The 10,876-nt window shown below is 50.6% G+C and overlaps 1 protein-coding gene across 1 annotated transcript; it reads right to left on the bottom strand.

Moving 5' to 3' along the window:
* Positions 1 to 103: 103 nt before the first annotated feature.
* Positions 104 to 724, bottom strand: SFTA2 (surfactant associated 2). The gene is given in 4 exon segments (XM_065886359.1): positions 104 to 190; positions 328 to 374; positions 377 to 415; positions 664 to 724. Coding segments are annotated over 4 exon segments (234 nt in total).
* Positions 725 to 10,876: the final 10,152 nt, after the last annotated feature.

Genomic DNA, 10,876 nt, shown 5'->3' with positions numbered 1-10,876 from the left:
CACTCAGCAGGGTGAGGGCCTGCTGGAAGACGGGGTCAGGCATTGCGCCTGCACCCCGGGGACGGGATGCCCCAGCCAAGAAGGGCACAGGCTTCGACCGCACTCAGACTTTGCAGGTGACGTGGCGTGGGGATCCTGCATGATGCAGGGTGACATTGGTCCCTGATGGGAGGTGGAGGAGGGAGCAGAGCTGAGGGAGAGAAAGGGATAGAGGGCGAGGTGTGAGATGGTCTCACTCACACCCCGGAGACAGCCAGAGGCCCAAGCTGACTCACAAATGCACTCCAAGTTCACACAGCCCCATCCTTTTCCCTCCCCAAGGACTACCTTCTCGAGCAGTCCCAGGAAGCTGGAATCATAGGAGGAATTTGACACAAGGAGTCCTTCATCTTCAGTTGCAAAGTCATTTCTGACCCTAGGGATCCAAAAGCACAGCTTAGGGCCCAGCCACCAGGGCTGGATTCCCTCAGAGATGCGGGCAACCCCTCCTGCCCCACGCCCACCCAAGTTCCTCTTCCCTGACAAGGCCCTTCCAGACCCTCTCGCTGCAGGAGTTCAGCCCTGAACACTCAGGAGCTCAGGACTAGGGTGCCTCCATCTCTCTCATTCCCTTTCTCGGGCCCTTGTCTTGGGCACCCAGGTGTCTAGCCTTCCAGACCTTACCTGTTCCCTGTGAGCTGGCGAGGAGGGTCAGGAGGATGAAGAGGGACAGCCCAGCCCCCATCGCGGCTCTATCGCTTCTTGCTTCTCAGATGGACAGAAGAGATGTCTGAAGGCCTGCTGGTCTCTCCTTAACTGGCCTGCCTTCCTACTCCCCACTCAATCCTTAGCACAGGTGTGTGTGGGGAGATGGGAGGGGGAAGCTGGGTAACTGGACTTTCCAGTTCTCTCAGTTTGGCTCTGAGGACCCAGAAGAGGGCCATTCACTGGGCTACTGGGGAAATAAAGGGTGGTCCCCTTTCCTCGATCCTGCGCCCCACTTCTCCCCCATGTCTCGAGGCTTGAGGGGGTGGATCCCTGGTCACACAGAGAGGGAAGCTGAGGGTGTCCCTCTGTGCAGGTGTCTGGGCCCCACCCAAGCCTGGGCCTCTCATTGCTCTTTAGGGGTTAATTATTAACTGCAATTCATTTCTATCATCCATGCCACCGAAGGGCTCGGGAATGTGGGCCCAAAAGGGAGGGGTGGATTAGGACAAGTTCTTCCCAAACCCAGGTGTTCTGTTACTGCAGCCACAGTGGCCTTCTAGGTGAGAAATCTGGGTAAGGGGGAACTTTCGTCTTTGAATATTTTGTTTTAGTTGCTCTAAAATATCCTAGCTACTCAGGCAGGGACACGAATTTCATCAGGTATCTGCCCCACCCCCTGCCTTGTGCACTCACGGCAAAAGGGACTCCCTCATCCTCCCAGCCAACACCCTTTCATAAGGCACTCAGAATGGCAAACACAAGGACAGATTTGTAGAGGGAATTTGGAGCCCATCTACTTTACCCTCTTTCTTTAAAAACTGGGAAACAAAGGCTCAAAGAAGGTAAATGACTTACTAAGTTCACACAGTCAGTAGCAGAGAGATTAGAACCCATCCGTCATTCTGCCAGACACAGGGGTAAGCTCAACAGACCGACAAACTTGTCATGTAAACCCTCTAGAATGCACAAAGGCACATGCCCTTTGTCTTCTTAGCTGCCTCCCTTTTCATCTTCTCCCTCTTCCCCCCAAAACCAATGGGCCCCTGTACAGAGTGATGGAGGCAGAGAGGACCCAGGGCAGAGTCAGGGAGAAAAGTCAAAAGCAGGACCAGGCACCTTATCTTTGATAAAGGAGGCAAGAATATACAGTGGAGAAAAGACAGCCTCTTCAATAAGTGGTGCTGGGAAAACTGGACAGCTACATGTAAAAGAACGAAATTAGAACACTCCCTAACACCATACACAAAAATAAACTCAAAATGGATTAAAGACCTAAATGTAAGGCCAGACACTATCAAACTCTTAGAGGAAAACATAGGCAGAACACTCTATGACATAACTCACAGCAAGATCCTTTTTGACCCACCTCCTGGGGAAATGGAAATAAAAATAAACAAATGGGATCTAATGAAACTTAAAAGCTTTTGCACAGCAAAGGAAACCATAAACAAGATGAAAAGACAACCCTCAGAATGGGAGAAAATATTTGCAAATGAAGCAACTGACAAAGGATTAATCTCCAAAATTTACAAGCAGCTCATGCAGCTCAATATCAAAAAAACCAAACAACCCAATCCAAAAATGGGCAGAAGACCTAGACAGACATTTCTCCAAAGAAGATATACAGATTGCCAACAAACACAAGAAAGAATGTTCAACATCATTAATCATTAGAGAAATGCAAATCAAAAATACAATGAGATATCTCACACCAGTCAGAATGGCCATCATCAAAAAATCTAGAAACAATAAATGCTGGAGAGGGTGTGGAGAAAAGGGAACCCTCTTGCACTGTTGGTGGGAATGTAAATTGATACAGCCACTATGGAGAATGGTATGGAGGTTCCATAAAAAACTGAACATAGAATTACCATATAACCCAGCAATCCCACTACTGGGCATATACCCAGAGAAAACCATAGTTCAAAAAGACACATGCACCCCAATGCTCATTGCAGCACCATTTACAATAGCCAGGGCATGGAAGCAACCTAAATGCCCATCGACAGATGAATGGATAAAGAAGATGTAGCACATATGTACAATGGAATATTAGTCAGCCATAAAAAGAAACGAAATTGAGTTATTTGTAGTGAGGTGGATGGACCTAGAGTGTGTCATACACAGTGAAGTAAGTCAGAAAGAGAAAAACAAATACTGTATGCTAACACATATATACGGAATCTAAAAAAAAGAAAACGGTCATGAAGAACCTAGGGGCAGGACGGGAATAAAGACACAGACCTACTAGAGAATGGACTTGAGGATACGGGGAGGGCGAAGGGTAAGTTGTGACAAAGTGAGAGAGTGGCATGAACATATATACACTACCAAATGTAAAACCGATAGGTAGTGGGAAGCAGCCACATAGCACAGGGAGATCAGCTCGGTGCTTTGTGACCACTTAGAGGGGTGGGATAGGGAGGGTGGGAGGGAGGGAGACGCAAGAGGGAAGAGATATGGGAATATATGTATACGTATAACCGATTCACTTTGTTATAAAGCAGAAACTAACACACCATTGTAAAGCAATTATACTCCAATAAAAGTGTTACCAAAAAAAAAAAAAAAAGCAGGACCAGGGAAATGGAGAGATGGAAGGAGACACTGTTTATCCCATAAAAGTAAACAAAGTGTGATCCCAGGGCTCCCAGACTTCTACTGGAGAGCAGGAAGCCCAGAGTGGGAAGAATTAATAGACAAAAAGATCATCAGACATAGGAGGTAAGAGCAAGGGTGAGAAGGTGGGAACATAGAGAGATGCCTTGGGGCATCTGAGTCCTCTTAAGAGGAGAGTGGGAACATGCCCATGTCTTTCTCAGCTGGCCCTCTTCTTTCCATGTAATCACAGCTGAGGCTTCTGTGTGCTAGACACCTTAGAAACATTATTTCCTTTCATGCTTATTATGGCCCTTTGAAGTCCCAGTTTTAGGGGTGAAGAAACGAAGACTTCGATATGTCATGTGACTTGCCCAAGCCTGCACAGCTTAGAAGTGGTGGATTCCAGGGCGGTGGATTTCGAGCTGGCTTCTGAACTTGCTCATTGCACTGTCTCTGAACTTGATGATTGTCTTACCAGGTGTCTCTCTTCTCCAGTCACCCCTTCTCAGCCAAACAAATGGAAAGCTCTATGGGCTGCAGCCATTGGGAATGAAGGATGACTCAGGTGTTCACCCTCCTGCCCTGCCTTGGGCTCTCCTAAGAGTCAGATGCAGTCCCCAGATAGTGACGTTCTCCACCCACACCCAGCTCCCAAATCCTGCTTCCACAAGGGACCCGTATATCCTCACCCCCAATGGTTATACTTCTAGGAGCAAGAGGACCTTGGGAAATAGGACACCTGGGTCTCTTCCCTTTGAAGAGGGCCTCGGCTGGGGACTGACTTGGGCCTGGGGGTTAGATCCCTAATCTGGAAAGAGTCTGAGAGCCTGGTAGGGGAGTCCTCAGGATCTTACTCACTCTCCCCCTCACCCAGGGCTTCCTGGGATCAGGCTGGGACAGGTTAGTCCCCTAGGGATAGCTTGGTGGCCTCTCCCTGGGGATGGAGATCCTGGTGTTGATGGAGGCCCCGGCACACCTGGCTCTCCCAAAACTTGTAATAAGGCCTCAAAGCCTTTAAAGAGGTGGGGAGACAGTCCTGGAAACGCACCTCAGCGGGCATCATGGACGCTGCACTGGTGCTACTCTCGGGCCTGCAGGCCTTGGCTGGCTACGGTGAGCACCCAGGCTCTGACGTGAGGCACTGGGATCAAGATGTGGACTCTGGACCCAGGGAGATGGCCAACTCTTCTAACTCCATCTTATCGTCTTTCTTCTTCTTCCAACAGCTCAGCTGATCCCATTGGGGACCTCTAACTCTGGAGGCTTCTCCATCACCTCTGGGGATGTCTCTGCTGGTCTCCCAACTGCCTCTGGGGATAACTCTGCAGGTCTCCCTACCATCTCTGTGAGTGTCTCAGTTTCTTCAACATCTGGGGCTTTGTCCAGCAGTCCTCAGACTTTAGATCTGACCATTTTGGGGAGCACGACAGGAGTGGTATCAGCTTTGCCAGGTGATACTTCTGTTGCTCAGTCCATCTCTGAAGAACTCTTTGGCTTGGTCCATGGTGTTGGGTGGGGGCTTCCTGTGTTCAGCCCTGAGTAAGTTGTTAGTTCCCCGGAACCTCACTGAAGCAGTATCCTGGCCTTGGTGGCTATAAAAAGGCTCCTCTTCTGCTTTGCAACTCATCAACTTTTTCTCTTAGTGCCTTTTGTATCCTGCCTAAGGCATTTTTTGGCCTACTTCAAGGTCATGAAGATATTCTACTACATGTTCTTCCAGAAACTTTATTATTTTTGCTTTCAAATTTAAACCTATTATGCATCTCAGATTAATTTCTGTGTATGGAGTGAGGTAGGGGTCAAGATTCCTTTTCTCCCCTTACAGATAACCAGTTGCCCCAGAACAATTCATTTCAAAGACCCTCCCTCTCTCCCCACCATTGAAATGTGTGAGTCCCTTTATCAAAAGTCAAGTGACCATGTATGTGTGGGTCTGTTTCCGGACTCTCTCCTGTTCTGTCTGTTCTTACTCCAGTGCCACAGTCCTTAATGTCTGCAGTTTTGCAGCAAGACTTGAGGTCTGCTAGTGTAAGTCTTCCACTTTTGTTTTTCTTTAAGACTGTCTTAGCTATTCTCAGTCCTTTCATTTTCATTGAATCAGTTTGTCAATTTCTACCAAAAACTTGCTAGGATTTCAATTGAGGGGGCACTGGATGGAACTTCTGCTTCTGTTCTCACTCACATCTCCTCTAGCTGTTTTCCCCTCTGCCTTTCTGGGATCTTTCTCGGCCACAACAGCCCCTGGAACTGCTTCACCTGTGCCTGGGACTTCCACACCAAGTGGAGCTGTCTCAGGAAGTTCCACTGCCACCACAGCTGGGGCGGCCACCAGCTCAGCGTTCCGACCTGAGCTCAGCGTCCCGACCTGTAAGGTGCTCTTGTTTGCATTGGGTCATTGACCTGCAGGCAGCTCGGCTCCTGGAGAGGAGTGTAGGGACAGGCATTAGGACCTGCTTGCAACTGTGTTTTGAGTATGTCTGAGGATGTCTCCAATACTTAAAAGGGTTTCGGTTCCCCCTCAAGCCTCTGGTTCGACCAGCAGCCAGATGTCTGGTTACCTGATTGCTTCCTCAAAAGGTTTTCAACTTTACTCCTCGTGGCCCAATCTGTCTTTCCAGGGCAACAAGCATCCCCTCCACAGATTCTGTCCTCCCTCCTCCCTCTGTCTCCCTCCTCCCCTCCCCTTCAATCCTAGTCTCCCCATCAGGCAGTCTGAGGGCAGGAAATGAGTAGAGGGAAAACACATAACCGACTCTGGCTCCCCTTAGAGATCAGAGTTAGTGTGGGCCGGTGGGAGGACAGCGGGGCTCAGAAGAAGGAGAGAGACCCACCCAGGGACCCTCACAGTGCAGAGACATCACAGATGGAGAGAGACGCGGACAATAGAGCCTGCGATATGGAGGAAGGTTCAGAAAGACGGAGAGACGTGGATGTCAGTGAGGACTTTAGAGACTGACAGACACGTCCACAGGTGTTGGGAAGAGCTGACTGGGGCTTGGAGTGAAGCCCTTTAAAACCCCCTCCACTGAGATTCTGTTCCCGAGATGACAAGACAGAACTCCACAGAGAAACGTGGTCTTAGAGTTACATAGATGTCAGAGTCACAGAAGGAAGGATGGAAAGTCACAGAGGGCAGTGGGGGTCAGGGGGTTGAGGTCTCCTTGTGTTCTTCAGGCCCAAAGCCACAGGAGAAGGACTCTGTCCCTGACTGGGCCATTGTGTTGATCACTCTCACTTTGGTGGCAGCAACTGTCAGCCTACTGTACGGTATCAAAAAGGTGAGTGGGGGGCTTCCCTGGTGGCGCAGTGGTTGAGAGTCCGCCTGCCGATGCAGGGGACACAGGTTCGTGCCCCGGTCCGGGAAGATCCCACATGCTGCAGAGCGGCTGGGCCCGTGAGCCATGGCCACTGAGCCTGCGCATCTGGAGCCTGTGCTCCGCAACGGGAGAGGCCACAACAGTGAGAGGCCCGCGTACTGCAAAAAAAAAAAAAAAAAAAAAAAAAAAAAAAAAAAAAGGTGAGTGGGGACTTCCCTGGCAGTCCAGTGGTTAAGACTTCGCCTTCCAATGCAGGGGGTGCAGGTTCAATCCCTGGCAGGGGAGCTAAGATCCCACATGCCTCACAGCCAAAAAACCAAAACATAAAACAGAAGCAATATTGTAAACAATTCAATAAAGACTTTAAAAATGGTCCACATCAAAAAAATCTTAAAAAACAAAAAAAGGTGAGTGAAGCTATGGTCCAAATGTGTGGGTCCCTGAGGCCAGTGGAGCTGGGACCTGGTGCCCCAGAACTCTGAGAAGAACAGGGGCTTCAGGGTAAAAGATGACAGCTTGCCACACTTAGGAAGGGATGAGGGGAAAAGGGAACCGCAGTCTGGGTGGCTGAGAGGAAACACTGACCGGGCAGGAATGGGGGTTTGGGGCCACTGAAAGAGAGGCTTGGGAGCGCTGCGGGCTGACCAGCCCATGGAGGTGCTAAATTCAGCTCTAGGCAGTGAAGAATCAACTCTGTGAAGTTAGTTTATAACCTGGGTTTTGAATCCTGGCTTTGTCATTATAGCTGTGTGACCTTGTGCAAGTTACTTAACCTTTCTGTGCTCCATATTCCTCATTAATAATAATAACTAATAATGTATAATAATAATAACTAACACTTAAATAACACTTATTATGTGCCAGGTACTGTACATATTTTAGTTCACAGCAGCCCCGTGATATAAGCAGTATTACTGTCCCTTATTCTACTGAGGCCTGGGTCCCTGGGGGAAAGCGTCGGGTAGCAGACTAGTGGAAACAGGAGTTGTCAGTCAGCCCTGCGTCTAGATGAAGCCGCAGGGGAGGGGGTCTGCCTCTGCCTCGGTCTCCCCATCCTTCAGGACGCATTGCCTGGGAGGAAGGCTGCCCAGTTCTGAGCAGTTAGGCGCCTGACTCCATGGAGCTTAATTAATCTCCCATTAATTGCATTAACGAGCAGTTGGCCGCTCCTCTTCCCTCCCATTCCAGCCCTGCCTAGGGCTTAGGGACCAGTCATGCCAAGTACTGAGACGGATTCACATATTGGCCCTCTAGTCCTCCCATGAGCCCCACTGCCCCAGGGCCCTGGCCCCCTGCCCTCTGGGTCCAGCCCTCTCCACTCCCTCTGCCTGTTCCACGTCCCCCTAGAGGCAGCAGCCAGCCCTGGCTTCCACTCCATTCGGCCGAGCCAACACTATTGATTGTCTCCTGTGTGCCAGGCCCTGTCCCAGGTGCTGGGGATGCAGCAGACCTCACCTGCAGGGTGCTGACTTTCCAGTAGCGGAGACCCACAGTGAACAAATTAAGTGGGCGATAGGGGCAGTGACTGAGACACCTGGACCCATGGCTTTCTCTCTCCTTAGAGTCCCAGGTAGCCTGTCCTCCCCTTACTCCAGCCTCAGCCACTGTCTCTTGGGAACGCAGTGTATGAATTTTGACAGTCTCTGAGCTAATGTTTGCTTCAGGCATGGAATCAGGACAAAGGGGAGAGAGAGACTCCAGGGAGCTCCTAGAAATGAGAGGTCTGCTTTTCTGTTTAGGGGTGGATGGGGGCTTGCAGACAAAGAGACTACCGCTGGACTGAGGTGGGAGAGGACGGGGTGAGGGGAGAGGGAAGGCAGAGCCCCTGTCCACTGAGCATCTCTGCCAAAGATCTTGGCTTCAGTGCCTCTGGGTGGCCTGGACCTGCTGGCATCCCTGGTGAGGAATGTCAGTCCCTGGGGTTCCATAGCTGTCTTGTCTCCGCCACTGCCCCCACTGTCCCCACTTCTTGTGTCATCTCTGGACACCTGGAAGCACCTGTCTCTGCTATGTGAGGGCTTTCCCCCTTCTCTGCTCTTTCACCTGATACTCATGGACAGCTCCACCTAGGGCAAAAAGAGTGACCTTGTGTGAGTAAGGGGTGTGGAGAGCTGGGCTGACACGAGAGAAGTGGGAGGATGAATGTGCAGCTGGAGAAGAACCAGAATTTGAACCTCCTCCCAGAATCCAGGCATCCAACCAGCTCCCTCCCCATCTGGCCCCAGGTAGAACTCAGTCCTTCTGGAACCCATCATCTGCTCCCCACCTGCCCAGAACCCTGGAGGCTGCCCACCCAACGCCCCACCTTCCACTGGGGCTGGGGCAGGAGTCTGTCCCTCCCAGCTGCCTTTCCCTAGCCCCAGATCCCACCCTTTCAGTAGGCATCCACATTCCTCACTTCATGACGAAGCAGCTGCGGTCTCCCGTTATCAGGGCACCCCTGTGGGGTGGGGCAGTTCCATTTGTTTACGATTTAGGCCTGAGGGGCCCCAGCCCCAATGACGTCAAACCTGGGCCCATATAAGCTGAGGGGACCCCGGCCCATGGCCTCAAGCAGCCACCCATCTCCAACATGGCTCAGCCGGCCCACTGCATCCTTTCCATCTTTGGCCTCCAGTGCTGCTTCCTCTTCCTTCTAGCTTCCCGGGAGGCAGGTAAGGTGCCCTCAGAGACGAAGGGGTCACCATCACATGGGGGGATAGAAAATAGAGAGGCGTTGTTTCTTAGCATTCATACGGTTGAACGACCAATCACAGAAATGAACAGCAAGTGACTATGTGGTGGGAAAGGGGGTGGGTTCGGAGCTACTACATACAGCTGCCTGGGGTGTACACTGCTCAAGTTCGCCATCTAAGGGGCATGTCGGAGGTGAATTACAGCCTATGCTCTGCTCCTCAAGACATGACCTGCAAGGCTGCAGCCACCAGAGGGGGACTTCTTTTAGTCTGGATAAAGACACTGGCTGGGCTGGCAGTCCTGGGTAGGCAGCGGCAGGCATCTTACACTCCCTGAGCCCCTGCTCTGTGCAGGGAATTCACAGGCGCTCGAGGGAGGTACTTCATCTCATTTCATGTCCTCAAAGCCCCTGAGGTGGTTAGTAATGTCCCATTTTATAGTGAGGCGAATGAGACTCAGAGAGGTAAAGGGCTTGTCCAAAGTCACAGAGGCAAGCAGGGGTTCCACCATGCCACCCCCGCCGCTGTCCTCAGCGGGCATAAGGTGCATTTCTTTCCCAAGAGCCCTGCTCAGTTCTGATCTGGGTTCCAGCCCTGACTCTAGCCCATGTACTTAGTCTGGGCTTCTGTAAAATGGGAAGGATGCCGCCTGGCTGACATGAAGTTACTATGTGCTTGGTGTTGTTCTAGGCACTTCATCTGTGTTTACTTATTTAATCCGCATGACAACTCGATAAGGTGTGTATGGTTTTATCCCCATTTTACAGTTGGGAAACATCCCAAGGCTTTGGTAAGAAAGTGAATATAGAAAAGTTTGACGGTGGCCTATAGGGGGAAAAATTGTTTTAAAAAAGTGGATATACATATATGTATAACTGATTCACTTTGCTGTACACCTGAAATGAACACAACATTGTAAATCAACTATACTCCAATAAAAATTTAAGAAAAGAGGGCTTCCCTGGTGGCGCAGTGGTTAAGAGTCCACCTGCCAATGCAGGGGACGCGGGTTCGGGCCCTGGTCCGGGAAGATCCTGCATGCTGCGGAGCAACTGGGCCCACACGCCACAGCTGCTGAGCCTGCGCTCTAGAGTCCACGAGCCACGGCTGCTGGGGTGCCCGGGCGTAGGGCTTGTGCTCCGCAGCTAGAGAGGCCACCGCAATGAGAGGCCCGCACACTGCAGCGAAGGGTGGTCCCTGCTCACTGCAGCTGGAGAGGGCCAGAGTACAACAACGAAGACACAACACAGCCAAAAATAAATAAAATTAAGTAAATTATAAAAAAAAAAGAGGTGCTGAATCATTTAAAAAAAAAAAAGAAAAGAAAATTTGACAAGCAAAATAGACCCTGTAAGATAAAGTGAAATTGCAAAATTAGTTCACTTAGTTAAGAGAGTTTTTTGACTGAACTTGGGGAGCAGAGATGCCCAAACACAGGGGCAGCTTGGAGGGGCCTGGGCAATTCAGAGGAGGGTCTTACAAGGTAGACACTTGGCAAAAATAGATTTAGAGAGACTCTCTACGTACTGCATAGGGTCATCCACGGTAACAGTGTTGATGATCCCAAACCAGGCCCGGGAAGGTTGTGAGTCTGGA

Source organism: Phocoena phocoena, chromosome 10 (genome assembly GCF_963924675.1).
Source record: "Phocoena phocoena chromosome 10, mPhoPho1.1, whole genome shotgun sequence".
Classification (NCBI taxonomy): Eukaryota; Metazoa; Chordata; class Mammalia; order Artiodactyla; family Phocoenidae; genus Phocoena; species Phocoena phocoena.
The sequence above is the reverse complement of the archived record's forward strand: the minus strand, read 5'-3'. Positions and strand labels throughout refer to the sequence as shown.